At 40.4% G+C, this 26814-nt stretch overlaps 1 protein-coding gene across 1 annotated transcript in view; it reads right to left on the minus strand.

The window, feature by feature from the left end:
* Positions 1-26814, minus strand: part of LOC123757528 (uncharacterized) — a 236833-nt gene that overhangs the window by 82493 nt on the left and 127526 nt on the right. The window contains exons 3-5 of the mRNA XM_069329467.1: positions 24373-24477; positions 3644-3868; positions 2910-3052 (exon numbers count right to left, since the gene is read on the minus strand). Coding sequence (XP_069185568.1) covers positions 2910-3052; positions 3644-3868; positions 24373-24477 — 473 coding nt within the window. The remainder of the gene's footprint in view (positions 1-2909; positions 3053-3643; positions 3869-24372; positions 24478-26814) is intronic.

Raw genomic sequence — 26814 nt, forward strand, 5'->3', positions numbered from 1 at the left:
TTCAGCTTGTGTTTGGGGTGGATGTCACTTCCGCCCCATTCCGTAAGCTTTCTCATGCTTTGTTTCACCTCAGGCCATCCTGGTCCTTGGAATGGGTGCTCTCCTTTCTCTCTCCTCCTCTGTTTGTGGTGGCCCCTTCGGTTCATGATTGTTTTTCCAAGGTGCCGTTTCTATTGGCATTGGCATCTGGGGGTCGGATTGGTGAGTTTCATGCTTTCCTCTGGCGCAGGGGTTTCTGCTCTTTCGGTCCTGATAGTCGATTTGTTCAGTTGCAGCCATCTCCTTCTTTTCTGGCGAGGAGCCGTCCTCTTTCCAGAAGGGCCCCTTGGGCCATTGATGCTTCATTGGTCAGGCTGCATGGGGATACATCATGTGTTGTGGCCGGTTGTGGCTCTTGCTGCTTTCTGCATGCCACGGCTTCTGTGACCGGGGACGCAATTTGGGTTGATCCGGTTTACCTTGTTCCCTGTTCCAGGGCTCTGGTCTCCCAGGTCATCTGCAGGGTTATTAAGTCTAGCCAGCCTGTGTTCTATACTCGCGCCCATGAGGTTTGTAAGTTTGCTGCTTTGGGTGCTGTCTTTGGCACCATGTGTTGGGCTGACATTCAGGTACGGGGATTTTGGAGGTCCAACAGGGTCCTGGCCACCCGTTATTTGGTCAACATTCCTGGTCCTGTTTGTTCGTGTGTGGCTTTGGGTCACAGGTTGCAGCCAGTTGTCTCAACTTCGAGTTCAGGAGCACAAGGCAGCTGCCTCTGGGTAAGTCCCTTTTTTACTTTTCTTGGGTTATGTAGCTCTAGGGAGCCGAAGGGGCTCCCCACAGAAAACCAGCGTTGAATGTAATGAAACGCCTATTTCTAGGTGAGCCTCGGAGAGTCCCTGGCACCCTCCCTCCCTCTCTCTGGTTAGTGGTTTCATTTTGCTTTTGATACTCAGCCTTCGAACAGAGGTGTAAGAAGCTGGCATGGGGGTCTGGGGCTTTCCCTACCCCTTCCGGGGAGGGGAGGGCTGCGTGGACAAGCGGTACAGCGGCAGTGTATGACAGTTACTTGTTTCCTAGAGAGTTGGCGGAGTTCTGCTTCCCTGTTCAGTCTTTGGTTGCAATTTTCTTACCACTTGGGGTTTTTGTTATGCCTACCTTTCTGGGTGCCTAACCGTGGTTGATGGCAGACAAGGAATACTCCCAACCACAAGGGGGTTTTCCAGAGGCTGTTGCTCCTTGTGCCTCTCTGAGGGGGCCAGGTTCTGGCTCGTGGTCGCCGGTAGGCTGAACACCATTGACTACACCCCTAGATTAATATATCATATCAGCCCAATAGCTGCAGGGAGCCTCTGGGGCTCACCCAGAAAATGGTGTTTTATTACATTCAATGCTGGTTTTATTAAGAGCTCTTGTTTTCGTATGGAAGATGATGAGAAAGGTGGGGAAGAGGAAAGGCATTAGTGTTTGGAAGGGGAGTCCCCTTCCATTATAACGGAGTACCCCAGAAATGTCATCACTGCTCTCTTACGTTTTGCAGGCATACCACTCGGACTTGGTTGTGACTCACTGCTTGCTTGTCTTACTAAGAATCTCTCGATAGACACTTGTTTTCCCTGTTTTAACACTTGTCTGTAATGAGATATCACATTGTCTCACTATGAATGATCTCTTGTTTTTCCACTATTGTCATCCCTACAACTATTTTCTTAGGTTGAACTTTTACCACTGACTTCCTTGGATCCCATGGTGTAATACATAATAGGAACTTTTATGTTCACAAATCAAAATTGCACCTAAAAATGAAATCCTTTACAAAGAATTCAAGCATGGTCATCACTAGGCGGGAGACACTGGTAAACTGAAGCGTGCCACATGCTCAGTCGGCCCATATGTGTATCAACAAACTCGAGCACTGAGACAAACCTCGAATACCGAGTCGAAGTTTTCAAAGAAATTGAGCTCGAGAACTGAAAAAATTGAAAACGGACATTCAAAAACCGAGGTTCCACTGAACTGTATATGATACAAGTGCTGTACCTACTAATTAAGTAACCACTGTAATCTAATCTTCTGTATTGTTTATAAATAAGATACTGTAATGTGATGATAATAATAATAATAAATTATTATTATTATTATTATTATTATTATTTAAGATAAAAACCCATACAGTACTCTCCTCCTCCCCTTCCCCCTCCTCACTGTCTTCCATACGCCAACAAGTCATCAATAAAGGTAGGCTATAACTTGTACATACTATAGTACTAAATATTTGTGTTTATTAGGTATGAAATGTATTTTGAAGTTAATATTTTTTGGTGTGTGGAACGGATTTTTCAATTTACATTATTTCTTACGGGAAAATTCATTTCGGGTTGTGAATTTTCGGGTTACGAACCGTCTCTGGGAACGGATTAAATTCGTAAATGGTGAGGCCACTGTATGTGTATTTTATGTAAAGATAATTGAACCATTCAATTATTATTTTAGGGGGTTCTCGTAATACAGTCGTGTTCGTTCTCGATGCACAATCGAGAAGTCCGGGTTCGAATCCCAGGCAGGACAGAAATGATTCAGCGCATTTCCTACCGCCTAATGCCCCAATTCATCTACCAGTTAGTAGGTACTCAGGAGTTAGTCAGCTTGTTGTGGGGTTGCATCCTGGGGAGGTCATTAATTCGATCATTGGGGGGTGGGGACCTCAATATAAGCCTTACGTGTATGAATACACACTGGCTGCCTGTCCCCAACACAATGAAATATTATAAATTATTATTATTACTGTATTAATAAAAGTATATATAGTGGCACTGCATAGTTAGCTTGCTTGAAGTGCTGCACATGCTGTTGTATATCACATACAACAATTTATGTTCTGTAGAATCAAATTATTCTCATCTCTAATTATTGTCTTGAAGAATACTTGCAATGAGTAGGTGTGGTTGGTGTAGTGTTGGGTGTAGAGCGACCAGAAGATCTTGGTGTTCGAGCTGAAGGGAGCCGTGGTTTAGCAGAGTGTGTTGGAGTCGTTACAGGAGTAGTAGGTGTTGTCTTGGCACCAGACCATCCTCTGTAATATATATATTTAGAAATATTAATTTAAAGGTATTTATAGTTTCTTAAATACAGTACACATACTAGTAAACAGTCAAATTATACCGTATAAAATGGTTATTAATTAGCTAACCTATATTTGATTGGTGGAGCAATAAAATTATATAATTAAAAAATGTCAGTGGGAATGAAGGGACATGTATGATTATTTAAATAAGTTTAACTGTAGGCTATGTATGTACAGCATACAGTATTCATTCATGTACACATTAGAATAGCTGGACACAGGTTTAAACTAGATTTAAGGGTTTCTTTTGCATAAAGTATTGGCAATCTTTTTGACTCTTATGAATAAGAGCTCATATGGAGATTTGGCAGAAGATATGTACAGTATATGTATTGAACATATACTGCATTATTTTGCCTAAATAATTTTCATGTTATTTTAGCAAAAACATTATTAAAGTTATTAACATTATAGCTACAAAGGAAATTTGTTATGAGTAGAGTTAGGAAAATACTGGTTAATGTTGATCCTGAAATGTAAATTGGCAAAAAATTAAGTACTGTACAGCACTTGCATTCAGTACAGTCCCTAGTTACTAACCTTGACTTGCAAGGAATGCTGGTAGGACGTCGTGTTAGGTTAGAAACAGCTCTTCGTATGGAGGCAGGTTTTGGAGGTGGAGTAGGCTTAGCTGGGCGAGGGATACTTGACTTTGGGGTCTGAGACTGAGCAGAGGCAGGTGGTGTGTCAGTCTGGGTGTGGGTAGATTGGTTTGGTAGAACCAGACGGGGAACTAGCGGCAAATGACCAGGAGCAGAGAGTGGCCTGGTGAAGTGAACAAACAACTGATTTAACAACTGTGTACATAATTTTTGGAGACATGGTTGGTGTATAATGCAAACATAAACAAATATTTTATATTTGGTTGCTTTACTGTACAGTAATGCTCACACGATTAAATACTTTAAATTATATTCAGTTGTTGCTTTGTTTTCTTAAGTTTCTTTAAAGCATATATTGTACACATAGAGATATGACATTATTCTTTATTTAAATTCAGCATATCTAATATACATATTTAAAAACTAGAAGCTTTAATTGTATAATTATCAAGTACTATTAAGTATTATCATCAATGTTGTAGTAAAAATAAAATAAACAATACAACTAGTATAAATCACAAATTCAAGAATAATTTTCTGAGATGACAATACAATACAGTATACAGTACAATACAATAATTTAACAGTCCTCTGTGGTGCAGTGATATAACACGCCCCCGGCACTTCATGAGCTCTTATTTGGCCTGGGTTCGTATTCTGGTCGGGGAGGATTTACTGGACGCCAATCTTTAACTGTAGCCTCTGTTCACCCAGCAGTGAATGGGTACCTGGTTGTTAAAAGATTTGGCAGGTCGTATTCCAGGGAAAATTAGGATTAAGGGCTAGCCCGAAATGCTATGCATGCTAGTGGCTGTATAAGAATGTAAGAACTCTTGTACTGTATATATATAAATAAATAAAAAATTAATAATAAATTAATATACAGTATCGTTTTGCTTGATTTCAAATTTGTAAAAGTTGTTTGGACAACTGAAAATTTATTTTCATAAAATATGTACACATACATCAATGGCACTGAGATTATTCTACCAAGGTAAATGCAAGCAAGCATTATATAAAAATACATTCAGGGGGTATACAAGTGGTATTCCAGTAATATTACATAACAATTCCAAGAAGTAAAACTGTAAAAAATTAATGTAAAACAGAAGACTAAAAACAAATGGAGCAAACTGCTGGTTGGCTGCAGGTTGTGGAGATTGAAGCAGTACCTGGGTGCATGATCAGTTAGTGTCACTCAAACATTGGCTAGATCAACCTGTACTGCATGACAAAGATGAAGAAGGCTGTAAAAGAATGTGAGTGAGTTTGAAATTTTCTGTTACTGTATAATAAATCTGATGGATTAAATTCAGAATTTAGAAGAAAAGGTACCTAAAAATGATTAAACTTGTGAGATTTTAAGTTTGAATTGCAAGTCCGAAGATGATCAAAGAGCTAGAGTTTGAGAGCCTGGCTCTAAAAAAATTAAGCAGCATTATCCAGAGTAATTAAATGAACAGTTAAATTAAATTAATTACATATAATATTTAGGAAAAGTAAATACATAGATGAAGAGTTACAAACATAATGTTGGATTTATAGATAGAGTTAGTACATACAAAACCTAAAGCCACTAATACACATAGCGTTTCGGGCAAGTTGTTCGGGCAAACCGTTGTTTGAATGGAACATGAACCAGGAGCTGCAAGACAGCAAGAAGGACTGAGGCAAGCAAATGAAAGAGGTAAATCAAATTGAGGTTTTAGGACTAAGATATAAAGCAGTTCTTTGCAGGTTGCTAAGGACAAAGCTGCTGTTGAAAAAGTAGCTAAGGAAGCAAAAAGTGTCAATGTCAAATATTTGTGAAGAAATAAGTAAAGGCATAATATGTAGGCTACATATTATGAAATTTCCATATTATTGGAAAGTACATAAAAGGGAAAGATCAACCTTTTGAGCATCACCCTAAACTGTGCCAAACAGATGGAAGAAATACTAAGGAATGCTAGAAAATTACAAAGTGATGAGGAAGGGAAAGTATGGTCGTTAAGATGAGATCTTTCAAAAGAAGACAGAGAGAAGCTAAAACTGAGCCTCGTCGAGGCAAAACGTTTAAATAAGAGCAGGAATGAAGAAGAAATAGATTCTTTTTTTTCTACAAAGTGATAGAGGTAGGCAGACCAGTAAAATGATACAAAAAGGCAAACCCAAAAAATCATTAGAGAATGTAAGGTACGGGATTGAAAGCCGTACCCTAAAGTATCGCTAACAACATCCACTAATGTCTGGGGAATTTTGTGAGAGAGACCCTTGTGTAGGGAAAAATAGCAGTGCTATTGAGAGACCCTTGTGTAGGTAGAAATAGCAGTGTTAAATGTTGAAAAATAGTCTGGAACTCTGACCCCTTTCAGATGCACAGAGCATCATCTCAACAGGAAAATGTAATCTCCTAAAATGTAATTTTTAACTCCTAATCTCCTAATGTAATCTCCTAAAAATAACCAATGTAAACAAAAGGGATAAAATGGTTAAGAAAAAGCAGATTTAATGTAAGAAAATATAGAGAAACAACAGTGTTAAATGTAGAAAAACAGCCTGGAACATTATAAGACATATAAATGAAGTATTGGGAAATGTGTATGACATGTTTAGGGAGGGGACATTATTGGAACCAGGCAGGCAGTGACATGTGCAAGCCCCTATCAGTCACTTGGGAGAGGGAGGCAGTGGCAACCAGACCAGTGTTGTGGATGGTCTCCAACAAATACGATAAGTGCAGTATTATAGATGTTTATAGCGGTGCTTCCCCTTTTCTTTATGAGTTTAATCAACACTGTTTGTCAACCTATTGTATTTGTGCTGCTTTTTCAGTCATGTTCCCCCCTTTTTTTTTATCTTTATTTGTATTTGTTCTCAACACTTTTTATTCTTTATGCTCAATTAGTATTAAGTTCTAGATATTAATGTTTTTCTTGCCCGAAACGCATTGCGTAATAGTGGCTTTAGGCATTGTATGTACTAGCTCTATCTATATATCAATCCATTAATGTAACATCACTTGTATGTATATACCTTACCTGGATAAACATCTGAATCTGAGTTAGGGATAGGAATTTGTGGAAATATGGATTTTTGAAACCTTGTGTGTAGGGAGAGTGGTGTGCTGTTAATTCAGGTATATGTGCTCAGCTGTGTGTCACATGGGGGGTTATTCACATTTATTTTGTATATTCATTTGTAAACCCAGGCCCTTTGTAGTGACCTATGAGGAGTGGAATAGAGTAATGACTTTGTCCCAGGTTGTAGAGGGAGAAGGACCCTTCAACCCCCTTTTTTTGTTTGTCTGTATCAATCCTGTGGTGGATCCAAGTAACCCCCCCCCATCCTGTTCTAAGAAGTGTGAGGAAATTTGGTATTTGTTAAATAAAATCCTTTTTTTTAAATTGTACCCCAAGGTGTATTTCTTGTCCCATGTAGTTAGAACTGGTGACAATTACTCTATAGAACCCTGCACTTCCATTATTTATTAGAAAGTAAGAGCGGGTGTTGTTAGCGATACTTTAGGGTATGGTTTTCAATCCCGTACCTTACAAGAAAGGCGTAGTGAAGAATAAGGAGCGGGGGGGGGGGGGGGGGGGGCATGTTCCTGAAAATTGCATACACCATCATAGATGGAGTGAGATCAAAGATACTGGAGTTAATTGATGTAATACAGCTGCAGACACCAGACATTGTTGCACTCAGAGACAAAACTTGAAGATGATACTTTAAATGAGGTCATATTCCCAAGGGGCTACTCAGTCTGGAGATAGTACAGAAAAATTAAGAAAGGCGTTGGCGTTACTGTGCTGGTAAAAGAACACCTAAAGGTAAATGGAAATAATGATTGCCAATCCACGAGAAGTTGACATAATAGCACTAGAGATCTGCAATCAGGAAGATAAACTAACGATCATAAATGCATATAGTCCACCGCCATGCAACACATGGTCAAAAAGAGGAGCTCGATAATAAACGAGAGTGTCTTATAACAATAATGAGAGAGATTAGAGTGAGAGCTGATAAAGATAGATCACGACTGTTGGTAGTCGGTGACTTCATATTGAAATCCATAGACTGGGAGGCGTATGAAGCTAGAACATAGGATTTTTGAACTTGTAGATTCGTAAACCTCATCCTGGAAACATTCATGTTTCAACATGTTAAACAAGGTACGAGGATGAGGGAAGGGGATGTTCCCTCCATGCTGGATTTGATATTTACCAGGAAAGAGGAAGCGATTTGACATTCAGTACCTCCCTCCCTTGGGTAAAAGTGACCATGTCTTTTTAGGAATAAAGTATGCAATGCGTTATAATCTGGAAGAAAATGAGGTTGAAACAGTTGAAAAGCCCGATTTCAGGAGAGGTCATTATGGGGAACTCAGACATTTCTTTAAGGAATTTGACTGGAAAGACTTTCTGTTAGGACATGAAGTAAATGAGATGTATGTCAAGTTTTGTGAAGTACATGATAATGGCTCAAAAAAATTTATACAAAAGCAGAGATGCAGAACTAGAAAACAGGATTAGTTCAACAGAAATTGCAAGAGGGCCAGAGACCAAAAGATACAAAAATGGAATCAATATAGGAAGAGGCCAAACCCCCAAACATACCAGCAATACAAAGATGCGAGAAACAACTACTCGGCAGTGAGGAGAGAGAGGCAGAAAGAAATTAAAAAAAAGGGATTGCGGATAAATGTAAAACAGAACCAGGTCTATTCTATTAATTCATAAACAACAAATTGCAAGTAAAGGATAATATTCAGAGGTTGAAAATGGGAAATAGATTCACGAAAAATGAAAGGAAATGTTTGAAACATTAAATGAAAAGTTTGAAAGTGTGTTTGTGCAAAATGAAATCTTCAGGGAACCAGACACAATAAGAATTCCAGAGAACAACATAGAGCACATAGAGGTGTCTAGAGACGAAGTGGAAAAAATGCTCAAGGAGCTCGGTAAGAACAAAGCAGTTGTCCAGATGGAGTTTCACCATGGGTTCTGAGAGAATGTGCACCTGACCTCAGCATTCCACTTCAACTGATTTTTCAGGCATCCCTGTAAATACCTAAGTAGTAATCCTGTGTACAGGAGTTGCAGCTGATATGTGGAAAAAGGCTAACATAGTTCCAATCTACAAAAGTGGCAGCAGGGAAGACTCTCTCAATTATAGACCTGTATCATTGACAAGTGTAATTGTCAAAATATTGGAAAAAAATAATTGAAACTAAATGGGTAGAACACCTGGAGGAAAACAATGTAATATCAGACAGACAGTATGGCTTCCTGAGATGGTTGGGGTTGACTGCATCTATCTGGACCTATAAAAGGCTTTAGACAGAGTTCCACATAAGAGGTTGTTCTGGAAACTTGAACATATTGGAGGGGTGACAGGTAAGCTTCTAACATGGATGAAAAATTTCCTAACTGATAGACAAAATGAGGGCCGTAATCAGAGGCAATGTATCGGATTGGAGGAATGTCACAAGTGGAGTACCACAGGGTTCAGTTCTTGCACCGATATTGTTCATTGTCTATATAAACGATCTACCAGATGGAATACAGAATTATATGAACATGTTTGCTGCTGATGATGCTAAGATAATAGGGAAGATAAGAAACCTAGATGATTATCTTGCCCTCCAAGAAGACCTGGACAAAATAAGTATATGGAGCACCACTTGGCAGATGGAATTTAATGTGAATAAATGCCATTGAATTATGGAATGTGGAATTGGAGAACATAGACCCCACACAACTTATAAATTATGTGAGAGATCTTTAAAGAATTCTGACAAAGAAAGGGATCTAGGGGTAATTCTAGATAGAAAACTGTCACCTGAGGACCACATTAAGAACATTCTGCGAGGAGCCTATGCTACATTTTCTAATTTCAGAATTGCTTTTAAATACATGGATGGAGAAATACTAAAGAAATTTTTCACGACTTTTGTTAGACCAAAGCTGGAATATGCAGCGGTTGTATGGTGACCATATCTTAAGCAGCACATCAACAAACTGGAAAAGGTGCAAAGACATGCCACTAAGTGGCTCCCAGAACTGAAGGACAAGAGCTACGAGGAGAGGCGAAAGGCATTCTCTCATGTGTACTATACATATACAAAACGCTAAATTGTAATGCCAATCCTGATCTCAAAAGCTTCATAGAAGGTTGTAACAGAACCCATGAGCACCACACCAGAAATAAATACAGTTTTGATATTCCTAGAGTACGACTTAATCAAACCAGAAATGCTCTACAAATCAAGGGGCCCAGAATGTGGAATGACCTTCCCAACCATGTTAAAGACAGTACCTCTCTCAACCAGTTTAAGATAAAAACTAAACACTACCTAATAAATTCCCTGTAACCTACCTCACTCCTCTATTGTCAACCCATGTCCGTTATTTTCTTTTTTTTTAATCAACACTGTTTGTCAACCTATTGTATTTGTGCTGCTTTTTCAGTCATGTTCCCCCTTTTTTTTATCTTTATTTGTATTTGTTCTCAACACTTTTTATTCTTTATGCTCAATTAGTATTAAGTTCTAGATATTAATGTTTTTCTTGCCCGAAACGCATTGCGTAATAGTGGCTTTAGGCATTGTATGTACTAGCTCTATCTATATATCAATCCATTAATGTATCATCACTTGTATGTATATACCTTACCTGAATAAACATCTGAATCTGAATCTGAATCTGCATTAAATATGCAAAAACTAGAAGATAGAAGAAATTGAGGCGATATGATCACTACATACAAAGTAGTAACAGGAATCGACAAAATTGGTAGGGAAGAATTCCTGAGACCCGGAACATCAAGAACAAGAGGTCATAGATTTAAACTAACATAAGAAAGCTGCCGGAGAAATATAAGAAAATTCGCTTTTGAAAACAGAGTGGTAGACGGTTGGAACAAGTTAGGTGAGAAGATGGTTTAGGCCAAAACCGTCAGTAATTTCAAAGGGTTATATGACAAAGAGTGCTAGGAAGACGGGACACCACAAGCGTAGCTTTCATCCTGTAACTACACTCAGGTAATTATACTTAGGTAATTACATATAGGTTTGGGTCTGGAGAGAAGCAAGCAGAATGAAGGCTATGCTGTATAATAAACAGGATTATAACCAAAATGAATAATATTGCAGAGACTAAATGCCAAGGAATATCTAACATTATAGGATTGATAGATTTGAGAAAAGAAAAATAGGTACAGCAATTGAAAATTGCATTATCACAAAACATGGAAGAAATTTTGAGATAAAAAAGGTATCTAAAAATTATGATAAATGTAAGGAACTAATTCTAAGACAGGACTTCTCAAAGAAGGATATGGAGATACTGAAGAGAAATTAGAGAAAACCAAGAAATTACACGATAATATAAATTTTATACGAAACTGTTTAGCATTGACGCGACTCTTGAACGCGTTTCGTAATAACTTATTACATTTTCAAAGACTTTAGTTTACACACAATTGTAACCTGAAAATGCTAAACAGAGTTTTACTTAATGCTAACATTGAACAGCTTGTCTTATATACTCGCATTTAGGTGAGGTGATATATTGCAACAGTGTTGGATGAGGTGAACAAATTTTTGACCAACACAAGACAGAACATGGAACAATGGGTATAAATTGATAAATGAGAGGGAAGAATGGAAGTAACTGCAAAGGGCCTATTGGCCCATACTTCCTCTTGATGCTTCTACATTGGTACAGAGTCTTGAAGTGGGTAGAATATAGTTGTGCATTAATTGGCTGTTGATTGCTGGTGTTGACTTTTTGATGTGTAGTGCCTCGCAGATGTCAAGCCGCCTGCTATCGCTGTATCTATCGATGATTTCTGTGTTGTTTGTTAAGACTTCTCTGGTAATGGTCTGGTTGTGGGAAAAGATTATATGTTCCTTAATGGAGCCCTGTTGCTTATGCATTGTTAATCGCCTGGAGAGAGATGTTGTTGTCTTGCCTACATACTGAGTTCTTTGGGGCTTACAGTCCCCAAGTTGGCATTTGAAGGCATAGACGACGTTGGTCTCTTTTAAGGCGTTCTGCTTTGTGTGTGGAGAGTTTTTCATGAGTAGTTAGTTTAGTTCATTTATTATGCACCCCATACCCATCTTGTGGGCGGTAGTGGAAAGGGTTACAGAGGCACATAATGGGCTCAGGGACTGAACACCACAATTCATTTAGCTAAGCAAGTTACAATCTTGATGAGCTAGTTACAAAATTCAATATAAGTTATCACATCAACAATGGGTTTGAGATCGACCTCAAGTACAGGTTCTAAATTAAGCAACTGACATATGTGGAGAGCTAGTGTCAAAATTTATATGTTTGTCCTGCACACCGCCCCCCATCCAGTGGGCAGCGGTGGACAGGTTACAATCACTTAGTTACTACCTACAGTTTGCAAACTGGGGATATTTGGCTAAAATTTCTGGTAGCAGATCATTTTGAATGAAATATTGACACATCGCTGGAACATTGGTTATAGAATTGTCTCTAAATTCACGTATCTTTTCGCACTCCATCACATAGTGACGGAGGGTGTGCGAATAATTTTGTTGACACAGTTTACATTTGGTCAGGTCTACATCAGCAGATAATGAGAATTCCCAGAGATACTTGTAACAGAGTCTAAGCCGAGCAGTAGTAACATCTAGAAGTCTGCTGATTTTATTGGATGATCCATAGATGTGTGGCTCCTCTTGCATGATAGTATGATGATAGATGGAATTACTGGTGTCAATTTCACTTTGCCTCAGATCTACAAGATCTTGTTGAAGTTCTCGGTGTACTGCTGCTCTCAGATTGCTCATTGACAATCCAAGGTTACACTCAACGGCTCCTTTAAAGGCAGATTCTTTGGCTAGCTTATCAGCTCTATCATGCATTCGGAGGCCAACATGAGATGGAGACTACATGAAATGGACTCTTGTTACCATCCTTAATAATTTTGTTGTATTTGTGTCTAGCTTCGGACACAAGCATGTTACAGTTATGTCTTAAAGAGTTGAGAGCATTTAAGGATGATAAGGAGTCACTTACAATTAATGTATCAAGTTTTGAGACTTGTACACATTTCAGTGCAAGGATCAAGGCAAATAGTTCAGTCTGAAGGGTAGAGGCCCAGTTGTTTATACCGACTCCCCACTCAAAGTATAGGCCATCGCTAATTGTCAGGACAACTGCACTTCCAGCTGCACCCGTTGGACATTTTTTTGGTTTTATAGTAAATCGTCAATTGTATCTTTTGATTTTTGTCTCTAGGGATAACGTTCCTATCAACAATATCTTTCAGGACCCTTTCCTCCGTTTTATGAGCTGTGGAAAAGAAGTTCCTGTAAAATAGTCTAATAGGGGGTACAGGTGTTGTGTTAGTTGACTCTTCAGAGGTTGCATGGCGTTTCACCTTCCTTTTTATGATGTCTTCAATGAAACCATTGAAGAAGGCGTTGTTGACTAGGACCTGCCTTACCCTACAGAGTTCTTTATCGACTTGCTTTCATCCTGAGCTGTGGCTGAGCGCACGGTCGACATAAGCGTTGACAACACTCCTCTTGTACCTGTCTGGGCAGTCACTGTTGGCATTGAGGCACATAACTATGTTTCCTTAGTGTAGACTGCAGTGTGGAAACTTCCGCTCCTTTCCATGCCTGTTACATCTAGAAAGGGCAGCTTCCCATCCTTCTCCATCTCGTAAGTGAAACTCGACACAGAATTCCGCTCGAATGCCTCCTTCAGCTCCTGCTGACGTCTGACATCAGGTACCTGTGTAAAAATGTCGTCAACATACCTGCAGTATATGGCAGGTTTCAAGTTAATGTCAACTAAGACCTTCTGTTCGATGGTACCCATATAGAAGTTCGCAAACAGGACACCTAGGGGAGAACCCATGGTGACCCCATCTACTTGCTTATACATGTGCCCATCCTGGCTCAAAAAGGGTGCCTCTTTAGTACAAGCTTGGGGTAGTTTCCTTAAAATGTTTTCTGGTATGTCAAGAGGAGTACAGGCCAGATCATGATATATTCTGTCCGCTATCATCCCAATTGTTTCATCCACAGGTACGTTGGTAAACAGTGATTCTACTTCCAACGAGGCTCTTATCCCTGTGGCCCATGTTTCCCGTAGTAAGTCAACAAATTCCTTTGGAGACTTCAGGCTGAAAGCACAAGGTACATAAGGAGTCAGCAAGCCATTGAGTTGCTTCGCCAGTCTGTACGTGGGTGTGGGTATCTGGCTGAAGTGGGTTTCCAAGCTTGTGTGTCTTGACATTTCCAAGGAATGTGTGTCTTGACATGCTGGAATCAACCTCACTGAGGACCAAGTCACTCTCCTAAATCTGGGTATAAACTGTCACGTTATGTCCAGACCCAGTGAGATGGCCCGGAAAGTGGAGTTGGAGATCCTGTTGGACGACATATTCGACCTCGAGACACAAAAAAAAGGTCACCACCAAAGACACCATGCAAGTAGAACTTATTGCAGAAGGAGGAAAGATTCGAGGCAACTACAGAAGCACCATACTGTCCCCCCCGAGCTCAAAGCGGCAGCTAAGAGCCTTCGTGAGAACAAGGAGGTAGTCGTCAGGAGAAGGGACAAGTCGCCAATATACGTCATTCTTAAAAAAGACGAATATCTGGCAAAAATGAACCTCATACTCTTACCAAACTAAATTCCAAAGGGTAACGAAGGACACTACAGGAGAATTGAAAACAAAGGTAAACAGATTGATCGAAACTGTGAATGCCAAGAAATCCGGACTCCACCTGCCAAAGATTATTGGGGAATACAAACCTGGGTATGTGTATGGATAATAATAATCCTTTTCCTTGAAACCAAGTCTAGTGCCCTTGAGGAGATACCATCTTTAATTTACAAAAAAGTCTCCAGATCTTTAGCTCCTGCTATTGCATTGCTCTTCAACAAGTCACTTGAACTCCAAACCTTTCCAGATATTCTAAAAAAAAAAGCGAGAGTAAACCCTGTCCACAAATGTGGTGATCTCACTGATGTTAACAACTACAGACCTATATCAATCCTGCCAAACTTGTCAAAATACTTGAAAAACTAATCTACAAGCAGCTTTACTCTTATATAGCCAAACACAATATACTTAGGTCTTGTCAATATGGCTTCAGACCCAAAAATGTACTAACGATGCACTTATTAATATGATTAACTTGATACATGCAGCTCTTGATAAAAATGAGTTCCCTGTTGGGTTATTTGTGGACCTGCATAAGGCTTTTGACACTGTCAACCACCAAAACCTTCTTCTTAAATTACATCATTATGAAGCTCAGGTCACTCCCTGCAATACCTCAAATCTTACCTTACTGACAGGTTCCAGTATGTTTGTGTGAATAATTCAATTTCTCCCACCCTACCCATCAACATTGGTGTTCCTCAGGGCAGCATACTTGGCCCTCTCCTCTTTCTCATCTACATTATTGACCTTCCAAATGCCTCCCAACACCTCAAACCAATTCTATTTGCTGACGACACAACCTATATTTACTCCAGTCCTGACCCCCTTGCTCAAAATGTCAGTGAATACTGAGCTAAATAAAGTTCATCTTTGGCTAACTGCCAACAAACTCACCCTCAACATTGACAAAACTTTCTATATTTTGTTTGACAATAAATCCTCAAATCAAATAAATCTCAGGATAAACAATACTCAAATTTGTAATAAAGTAGATGGCAAACTCCTTGGCGTTCCCATTGACAACAAGCTGAATTTCCAGGGACACATTCTAAATATATTAAAGTTTCAAAAACTGTTGGCATTCTTTCTAAGATCAGATATTATGTACCTCGCCCTGCCCTGGTGACACTCTATTACTCCCTCATCTATCCTTTTTGTCAACTATGGTATTTGTGCTTGGGGTTCTACTACCCAAAATCATTTACGTCCTCTAATTACTTAACACAAAGCTGCTATTAGGACAATATCCAACTCTGGCCCCAGACATCACTCGGTACCCCTACTCAAATCTCTGAATATGTTAGATATTAAGTCGCAGCACATCCTCTCATGTGTATTATTTATTTATATATATATATATATACTGTGTATATATATACTGTGTATATATATACTGTGTATATATATATATATATATATATATATATATATATATATATATATATATATATATATATATATATATATATATATATAATAGTATATTTTGGTAGCAGTCTGTCTTGTAAACATATGTTGTTGAATATGACTGAAAAGGTAAGATTAATAATTCTAACATGAATCTTCTCAATATTTCTTATGTTTTTCTTCACTGTCGGTGGTAATAAAAATAACAATTCTCCGAAATTCATTTTTTTAATTGTCTGACGCCTGAACAAGTTTCGTAATTCGTATTACACTTTCAAAGACTTAATTTACACACAAATTCTTTGTACTTATACTCTATTGGATGAGGTGATATGGTACAAAAGTTTTGGGTGAGGTGACAAACACAAGACAGAACACGAAACAATGGGTATAAGTTGAATAAGTGAACATATGAATGGAAGTAACTGCAGAAGGTCTATTGGCCCATACTTCCTCTTGCTGCTTCCATATTGGTTCGAGGTCTTGAAGTAGGTAGAATATAGTTGTGCATTAATTGGCTGGTGATTGCTGGTGTTGACTTTTTGATGTGTAGTGCCTCGCTGATGTCTAGCCGCCTGCTATCGCCATACCTATCGATGATTTCTGTGTTGTTTGTTAAGATTTCTCTGGTGATGGTCTGGTTGTGAGAAGAGATTGTGTTCCTTGATGGCTCCCTGCTGCATATGCATTGTTAGTCGCCTAGAAAGAGACGTTGTCTTGCCTATATACTGAGTTCTTTGGGGCTTACAGTCCCAAAGTGGGCATTTAAAGGCATAGACGACGTTGGTCTCCTTCAAAGCGTTCTGCTTGGTGTCTAGCGAGTTTTTCATGAGTAAATTGGCCATTTTTTTAGGTTTTATAATAAATTATCAATTGTATTTTCTGATTATTGTCTGTAGGGATGACGTTCCTATCAACAATATCTTTCAGGACCCTTTCCTCCGTTTTATGAGCCGTCGAAAAGAAGCTCCTGTAAAATAGTTTAATTGGGGGTACAAGTGTTGTGTTGGTTGACTTTTCAGAAGTTGCATGGCGTTTTACCTTTCTTTTTATGATGTCTTCAATGAAACCGTTAGAGAAGCCGTTGTTGACTAGGACTTGCCTTATCCTACAAAGTTCTTCATCGACTTCTTTCTATCCTGAGCTGTGGCTTAGAGCACAGTCGACGCGTAAACATTGACAACACTCCTCTTGTACTCTTGGTCTGGGCAATCACTATTGGCATTGAGGCACATTCCTATGTTTGTTTCTTTGGTGTAGACTGCAGAGTCTCCGTGGCGCAGTGGTAAGACACTCGCCTGGCGTTTCGCAAGCGCCTTGCCTTGGGTTCGAATCCTGGCCGGGGAGGATTGACCGGGCGCCAATCCTTAACTGTAGCCTCTGTTCACCCAGCAGTGAATGGGTACCTGGTTGTTAAACGATTCGGCGGGGTCGTATTCCGGGGAAATTAGGGTTAAGGACCTTGCCCGAAACGCTACGCGTAATAGTGGCTTTACAAGAATGTAAACTCTTGTATGTATCCTTTGACTGCAGCCTCCGCTCCTTTCCGTGTCTGTTACATCCAGAAAGGGCAGCTTCCCATTGTTCTCCATCTCGTACGTGAAACTCGACACAAAATTCTGCTCAAATGCCTCCTTCAACTGCTGCAGACATCTGGCATCAGGTACCTGTGTAAAAATGTCGTCAACATATCTGCAGTATATGGCCGGTTTCAAGCCCATGTCAGCTAAGACCCTCTGCTCGATGGTGCCCATGTAGAAGTTCGTAAACAGGACATCTAGGGGAGAACCCATGGCGACCCCATCTACTTGCTTATACATGTGCCCATCTGGGCTCATGAAAGGTGCCTCTTTAGTGCAGGCTTGGAGTAGTTTCCTCAGTATGCTTTCTGGCATGTCAAGAGGAGTGTAAGCCGGGTCACGATACACTCTGTCTGCTATCATCCCGATTGTCTCATCCACAGGTACGTTGGTAAATAGTGACTCCACATCCAACGAGGCTCTTATTCCCATGGCCCGTGCTCCGCGCAGTAAGTCGACAAATTCCTTAGGAGACTTCAAGCTGAAAGCACAGGGTACGAAAGGAGTCAGCAACCCGTTGAGTCGCTTAGCCAGTCTGTATGTGGGTGTGGGTATCTGGCTGACGATTGGCCAAAGAGGGTTTCCTGGCTTGTGGGTCTTGACATTTCCATAAGCATACCCAGGTTTGTATTCCCCAACAACTTTTGGCAGGTGGAGTCCAGATTTCTTGGCGTTCACAGTTTCGATCAATCTGTTTACCTTCGTTTTCAATTCGGCTGTAGTGTCCTTCGTTACCCTTTGGAATTTAGTTTGGTCATTTTAGTTTGGACCCTCACAACCATGTTAAAGACTGTACCTCTCTCAACTAGTTTAAAATAAAAACTAAGCACTACCTAATTAACTCCCTGTAACCTACCTTACCCCTATATTGTCAACCTATGTCTGCTATTTTTAAACAATGCTGTTTGTCGACCAAATTGTATTTTAGCTATTTTTCTGCCATGTTCCCCCCCTTTTTTTTATGTTCTCAACACAATTTATACTCTAATCTCAATTAGTATTAAGTTTTAGCCATAGTGTTTTTCCTGCCCGAAACGCTTTGCGTCATAGTGGCTTTAGGCATTGTATGTACTAGCTCAATCTTTAAATCCATCAATGTTTGTTTCACACCTTGTATGTATGTACTTTACCTGAATAAACATTTGAATTTGAATTTTTGACTGTGTTGCCAGAGGCGGGTGAGGAGTGTTGCCGCCGTCTGACAGTTCCACGTATATTAATCACCATGCCGATCCAGATATTATCAACTACATAGTACAAACTACACTATGCGAGTCCAGTGTAGTTTTCTTCAGTAAACTTAGCGATTTTAACATTGTGTTTGAGTGAGCTCCCCATCTCTATTGTTATTTGAGTAAACCATTTATGTTGCACTGCATTGCATCCGAGATTGCATACTTGGGCTGCGATAACGAATAAGACCACTGAGAAGTGATGCTGGGACACGAATATAAACACCCAGCTTACGACCTTGACCGAAAAGGATTTACCTGTATATCTTCCCAGTGTCACGGCGGGCATGTTCAACCGAGAGTAACAGAAGTAAGGCTGGATTTCCCCACTCGCCAGGGGTGCAATTCAAGGTCAGCCTTTGGTAGACTGGGAGGCCCCAGGGCGAGCAGTCGCGCCCTGGTACAAGGGGGGGACGAAGACCCGCGGGAATAACCCTAACTAAATAAGGAAGGAAAGGGGGGGGGGGCGAAACGTGACACTATTCATTCATCCATCTAACCATCTATTCTTCAATATTTCCATCTATTAAGGTATCTATCCACCTATCAAGCCGTCTGTCTCGCATAAAAATATAAGTGTCTAATGTGTGGGTGGTTGCAGGTGAGAGAAGCTTAGCAGTGTGAAATGTGCAGATAATGGCTCTTGTTAATTCTACTTAGTCCACTAATTACAATTAATACCTCTTCCCAAACCTACTGGAGGATGGTCGTGTGAGGTTTGGACAGCGAATCATTATCAGTAACTCCAAGAGTGGTTCAGTACAGACGCTTGAGAGATACCACACATCTTCAACGTTCACCAACGACACGGTAACCTTCGACGTATCCAGTTCCTACCCTCACAAGACGCTTCAGCCTCGACAACGAGCAGACAGCCAGACTCCGGCCGCATCGAGCTTTCACGCTCTTGTTCCGCACTCAGCTCCTCGACTCCTCCCACATTCAGAGCACCACACTCTACACACTCACCCCGCATCCAAGCTGCTCTCTATCCTTGGCCTCACTCAGCTCTCTGCCCTTCTCCAGGCTGTCTCAACTACTACAACACTTCACTACATTGCTAGCCAACTGACTGCTGTAAATTAGGACTACACTAAATAAATATAAAAAAAACTATAAACTTTGTCTAGTCAAGCAAATACGTACACGTAAACATACGTTACACTGGACAGCAGAACATTTATGTTAATCTTCCTGAGATCAGTGAATAATGGTGTATATTACTATAAGAATTTGTTTGTTTGAATTGTTTGTTTTGAAAACACTTAATTGTATGGTGGGTGAGCAGTGGCAAAAATTGTTGTGGAAGGTCTGAATGTGACCTCTGGAATGCTGTTCCCTTTTGAATTCTAGCGACCCCTACTATAGCCTATGTTCATCCTGAACCCCAGACCCTTCCCTCTATGCTCTCTCCCCCTTTTCATTCTCTTCCATTCGCTCTCCATTCTATTCTCTCTCCCTTGTGTTCTTCTTAATCTCTCTCCCCCCCCTCCCTGTTGTTCTCTCCCTCCTGTTCTCACTCATTCTTACATTCCTGTTCTCTCGCCCTTCCATTCTATTTCCCTTCTGTTCTTTTAAATAAACAGAAGATTACAATTTTCTTTAAGTCAATATATGGTAGATATTATCAGTTAAACAAGTTGGTCAATAATGATGAGCACCATGAGATGGGAGAAGGGGTTGGGTGGGGAGGTTGGTCAGAGGAGAGACCGACCATACCGGGCTCTGCCAGTAACCCCTAGTACGTATAAATATAAATATATACTGTGAATATAAATTGTATGTGTTTAGATGTATAATAATTTTCATTGCATAATGAAGGATGTGCATATAATTGAATAAGGTAGGTTATCGTTGAGTCTGGCCAGTAACTGGACGGGTAATAACACAGGCAGCCTCACTGTTACGACCCTGGGTTCCTCAGTGGAAACCAGAGGTCAAAACTGAGCTAATAAACTGCCTTTTAGTATTGGAGAAGCATCACGAGGTGCACTTGTTTATATCCTTCCCTGCCAGACGTAAGACTATTCTTGTTTCTCAAAGAGCATTTAAGACTGAGCTTGGGGTTGATTATTAAATAATAAAATGGGCACCAACTATGTTTACTAATACTTTCTAATCATTTGTAGAGTAAATCTGAGTAAACTTGGGATAGGATTGCTGTACGATTAGTTGAGTAGTCTGCTGGCAGCGAGTGAGCTGGGAAGGAGGAGACGCTCTCGCTTCTCTGCTGGCTGGCTGTGGTGAAAGGAACCACCTCCCCTTCCTCTCGTTTCTTTATTTCTGTGTCTTTGATACCCAGTTCAGTATACTGTGTAGCGTTCTCATTGTCTGGCATAGGCGTGTTCTAATGTGTAGAATATTATACCTTGTATGAATTAGGTGTTCCTAGTGTTGGTATTACTAGTTATTCTAAAAGGGGTCCAAGTGGAACCACTTGGTCTCCCTACCCTAAGCTGACTCAAGCTTCTAGCTCTTCACTAGTAGTACTTTACCCTAGCTTGTTCTGAGTGTAAACCTTGTATCCTGCTTATGTGGACCAAGGCTTTTAACGTAAGATAGTGTGGTAAAGTAATTATTATTGTTATTGGTGTGAATGTATGGGGGGTTGTTAAGGGGTTAATAAATAAGTAAGTTAGTAAAGGAGTATCCATTTTACCTGTGTAGGAGATCTATGATCAACCTCTAGGCTGACTATTGCTGTAATAAGCCACTACAAGTTATTTCTCTATATTTAGTGGGGGCTGGGCCTTTGAGATCTCCCATATTTGATAACTCTTAATGCTAACTACTGCCCCTGCACTCATGTTATACTATATCCCCCATAGTACAGACTCCCATATGTAACACTCACCTTTGGCCTATAATGTATAACTGAATATGATTATCAGTTTCCATCATTGCAAGACTACTATAAGCGTTCCCACACCTACTTAAAGCAGCTCATTCATCAGCCTAAGATTATAATGATTAAGATTTTAAGGATGCTGCATGTGACGTCATCACTGCACTATAATTTATGTATGTAACCATACATATATGTTAGGTTCTTCATCATTAACTATAGCAACGGGTCTAGCCTGCAAACCACTTTTAACTTAAAGAAGTTTTGTGGTGTTGACTGATGAGGGGCGACGACGATTGGGGGAGCATTTTGTGTGGCGTCACCTTGTCTGCCTCAACAGGCTAATGCCAATACATAAAATTATCATTCATTATATCGTCTACATAAAAGGTCAATTAACGATTCTTCGCGGTGGGGATCGTATTCCAGGGACCTGCCCGAAACGCTACGCGTACTAGTGGTTGTACAAGAATGTAACAACTCTTGTATATATCTCAAAAAAAAAAAAAAACTCCTAAGCTACAAAAGTAGAGCCATCTCCCTCCTTCATTAATCTTCATATATTCATTTTTATTCACTGCTCTACTCTAATTTTCCTTTGATAGCAGTGTGAATTATATAAAGCAGTGTGTGGTGTTTTGTGCAATGAGACTCATTACAAAATGCCCATTCATCCATAATTTAATTTATTTCTAGAACAACAACAAATGCAGCATTGCTATTTTGCACGTTCCACCAAAGGAGGAGTAAAGGAATAATTTTCCTCGTCTGTACTATTTATAATTATTATTAGTCAAGCCCCAAAAAGGACAAATTAACGTCCCGCTTGAGATGTCACAAGACTGAGGACAGAGTGCATAAAAGCTGGACGTCTGTCACAGTAGACGGGTGTGGGGGCCACCACCACCACCCTCGGGACGGGAATGGAGGCCACCACCACCCACGGGACGGGTATGGGGTGCATAACAAATGACTAAATTAAAATTAACCCCGAATTCTTACAGCGATATTCACACATTACTGATCTTTGGCACTATATATTCTGATATAGTTAACATTTCATGAGTCAGGAGTCTGTAGTTGACTCACGTTGTGCCCTTATGACCCCTAGAGTCTTTTACCTCTTCGACTCGTACTGACGTAATGGAAGATCAACACTGAGTACTGACCAAACCACACACTAGAAAGTGAAGGGACGACGACGTTTCGGTCCGTCTTGGACCATTCTCGAGTCGATTGTGAAAGCACTGAGTGCTTTCTTGCTCTTTGCATTTACCATTTATCCATTGATAAAATTCTTGTTGAATTTGACTTTTGGATATTCCTCATTTTTACCTGGACTTTGTCTGAGAGCCACTAACACTAGTGGCTTCGACGAGGGCAGGAAGCTGGCGGCTTGTCGAAGGTCCCTTCATTTGCCATGATGATCTTTTGCAGCTGTTCTTTAATCAAAAGTTACCAGAGTATTTCCATTTATGGCTTCGGCGGGTAGGTGGTTCCATGGGCTTATAACCCTGTGGGTGAAAAAGCCTCTCCTGTTCTCAGTCCTTCATTGTGGCTTGTTGAGCTTGAAACCTTTTCTCCTTGTTTGTGTAATGTCTGACCTCATGAAGAAATTTTCCGGATCATCCTCCAAATTGTTCAGTATCTTAAAAGTTTCAATAAGGTACGCCCTGTCATGCCTAGTTTGCAGTGTCGTTAGCCTTGTGGCCCTCAACCGTTTCTGATACGAGAGTTGACTTAGCTCAGGAATGATTTTGGTTGCCCGGTGTTGAACTTTCTCCATCTCGATAATACTATACCTAAAAGCATAACCATTAAATGATTTCCGAGCCCATATTGACATCATGCACCCCCTTGACTCCCTCTGGGATTGAACGATCCTGGGCTGCCGAAGTTGCAGGCTTGCAAAGTATATATTCTGCGACTACGTAATGGAAGGCCGTGAGGACCGCTTGTTTCCATTACTACCATATTCAAGCATATCATGTATGCAGTTCTTTCATTCTGTTAATGCTGGGGCCTTGTGGGATTTAAAAAATTTAATTTAAAAAATCGAATGGTCCCTAAGCTCATATTTACAGCACTAACGCTCTTGACCTTTCAAGGATTTTAATCTGGCCCGCCAGAGCGATATGGAAAACGTTATGGACAGTACTGAGGCCACGCTGCAGCTGTTACTGAACTGCGCCATCAGCAGGCGAAGGTACCAATTCTGTAAACAGGAGTTCGGGGACCATTAGCGTTTCTACACACAGTTTGGCACCCTACGCAGTATCGTCACGAATCGGTGAAATATCTGTAGACATCTTTGTAAAAGAATAGGAAAAGTAATGGATATATTTTGGTCTCCCTGGAAAATATGTATGAATGGTAATAACCCTGAAAGATGCAAGCTTGGCAATAGCTCTGGAAAGATGAAAGCGTGGCAATAGCTCTGGAAATATGCATACCATAGGTACAAACTGCAGAGGCATCAGATAATTAGACCAGATTTCAAGTTAGAACATGAAACAACTCACCTGGAAAGTACTTGTAGCACACCTCTCCATGTTGATCCTTCGGTGGTGTTTGATGACGTATACTGGATAGTTTTGTGACTCACCTGGAGAGCATAATAAACTGTCTAGCGATCTTGATGAACTACTCTGGATTCCTAGCAGTCGACCTGGGGACCACGGTGACCTACCTGGGACTCGCCTACCTGGCGAGTAGGGAAGCCCTACTTCCCTACTCGCCAGGGAAGCTTATGACTCCTAAAGATCACGTGACTCGTCTGGCGATCTTAGTGACCCACTTGGGGATCATATGACTCATCTAAGGAAGATTTGACCCACCTGAAGATGAGTGTGACTCACTTAGGGAAGATGTGAGCCACTTGGGGAGAGTGATAACTCACCTGGGAGGCCTGGTGTGGTCTGCGGCAGGAGGGCTGGGCGCGGCTGGGTGCAGGGTCAGGGTCGAGCCTCGCGGGGAGGAGGTGTTGGAGTACCCACTGTCCGACCTGTCGGGAGTGATGGTGGTGGGTCCTTGGCTGACACCTCGCCTCTAACACACACACACACACACACACACACACACACACACACACACACACACACACACACACACACACACACACACACACACACACACACACACATACATTTGTTTCAGAATTATATGAACATATAATTATATGAACATGTTTGCTGACGATGCTAAGATAATAGGAAGGATCAGAAACTTAGATGATTGTCATGCCCTTCAAGATGACCTGGACAAAATAAGTATATGAAATACCACTTGGCAAATGGAATTTAATGTTAATAAATGCCATGTTATGGAATGTGGAATAGGAGAACATAGACCCCACACAACCTATATATTATGTGAGAAATCTTTAAAGAATTCTGATAAAGAAAGAGATCTAGGGGTGGTTATAGATAGAAAACTATCACCTGAGGACCACATTAAGAATATTGTGCGAGGAGCCTATGCCACGCTTTCTAACTTCAGAATTGCTTTTAAATACATGGATGGCGATATACTAAAGAAATTTTTCACGACTTTTGTTAAGCCAAAGCTAGAATATGCAGCGGTTGTATGGTGCCCATATCTTAAGAAGCACATCAACAAACTGGAAAAGGTGCAAAGACATGCTACTAAGTGGATCCCAGAACTGAAGGGCAAGAGCTACGAGAGGTTAGAGGCATTAAATATGCCAAAACTAGAAGACAGACGAAAAAGGGGTGATATGATCACTACATACAAAATAGTAACAGGAATTGATAAAATCGATAGGTAAGATTTCCTGAGTCCTGGAACTTTAAGAACAAGAGGTCATAGATTTAAACTAGCTAAACACAGATGCCGAAGAAATATAAGAAAATTCACTTTCACAAACAGAGTGGTAGAATCATTATCTTTGATAATGATTTCCTTTTAATGATTCCATGCTTGTGTCTTTTGATCTCTGGCCTTCTCGTAATTTCTGTTGAACCAACCCTGTTTCCTAGGTCTGCATCTCTGTTTTGGTATGAATGTTTGTGTGCCTACATCGTATATTTCCCAAAATATGGCATACATCTCATTTACTTCTTTGCCTAGCAACTAGTCTATCCAACTATGCCTATGAAAAAAAATCTAAGTTCCCAATAGCGTCCTCTCTTGAAATCGAGTTTAACAACTGTATTAATGTCCACATTCTCTACTAGATTATATCGCATAGCGTATTTAATATCCAAGAGGACGTTGTGTGTGTGTGTGTGTGTGAAATGTAGATATGATGGAGAAAAATAGGCTAGAAATGGAGGGATTCAAGAGATAATAGCTGGATCGTGGAGGCACACGTAGTAAATACACACACACACACACACACACACACACACACACACACACACACACACACACACACACACACACACACACAGAACTCTATTGCTGGTTACCTCATCGTTAACTCCGAAGAGAAGACCAGCCAACTCATGAAATGCAATTAAGTTAACTTAATGTTGAGGATCATGACTAAGAGCACAGCCCACATACTCCACCGTTATGGTAAGATCTTATCATTTCTCAAGACTAATATGGTGGCAAAAGTTCATATTCATTAACCATAACCGAGACAACATGGAGGAGAAAAAAGTTGTGAAAGAATGATAGTTGAAGACTTTTCAGATTATGAAGTTCAACAAAAGCGAATTGTGAAGTTTTGTATAAGGATGAGTTAGAAGAGACCGAACATAGGCTCAGGCACTCATGAGTCAGATAAGAAACAAGGCTATATATATAAGCATTATGAGTAAGAAAACTCGCAGATAAGGAAACACAACTTAGATAAGAGAGTCTGATTGTGATAGTTGCTCCTGCAAGCTGTACGATGCTCCACCGCCTCCGTCAGCACATATGCCTCATGCCTCATGTACAGCCATGTGGAGAGGTAATACTATGCGAATACTACAAATGACTGCCCTCATCTCAGGAAATTATCGCCCATGTATATACAAGAGTGAATTCAAGACGATATAGGCCTAAGTAGCAGACCAACCTGGTTATAGTGGGAATGTGGGCCCGTTGGAGCAAGTAACCACAAGTCCAGCCTGGCCCCGGGTCGGACTTGAGGAGTAGAACAACTCCCAGAATCTTCTGCAGGTATACTCCAGGCATGGAACTCTACCCAAGAAGGATAGTAGCAGTGTTTCACCCCTGCTGCAGTGTTTCTTAATACTGGAGATAACAGGGCTTCCATACCATAGACGTGTTTAAGTCAAGACTTAGTTCAGGCTTGTCATAGTTCGGGCTGGTGTGTACAGCACTTGACGCACTCACATAGTATTGTGAGTTATTGTAGTTGTAGAAG

The sequence above is a fragment of the Procambarus clarkii genome, chromosome 22 (assembly GCF_040958095.1).
Source record: "Procambarus clarkii isolate CNS0578487 chromosome 22, FALCON_Pclarkii_2.0, whole genome shotgun sequence".
NCBI classification, from domain to species: Eukaryota; Metazoa; Arthropoda; class Malacostraca; order Decapoda; family Cambaridae; genus Procambarus; species Procambarus clarkii.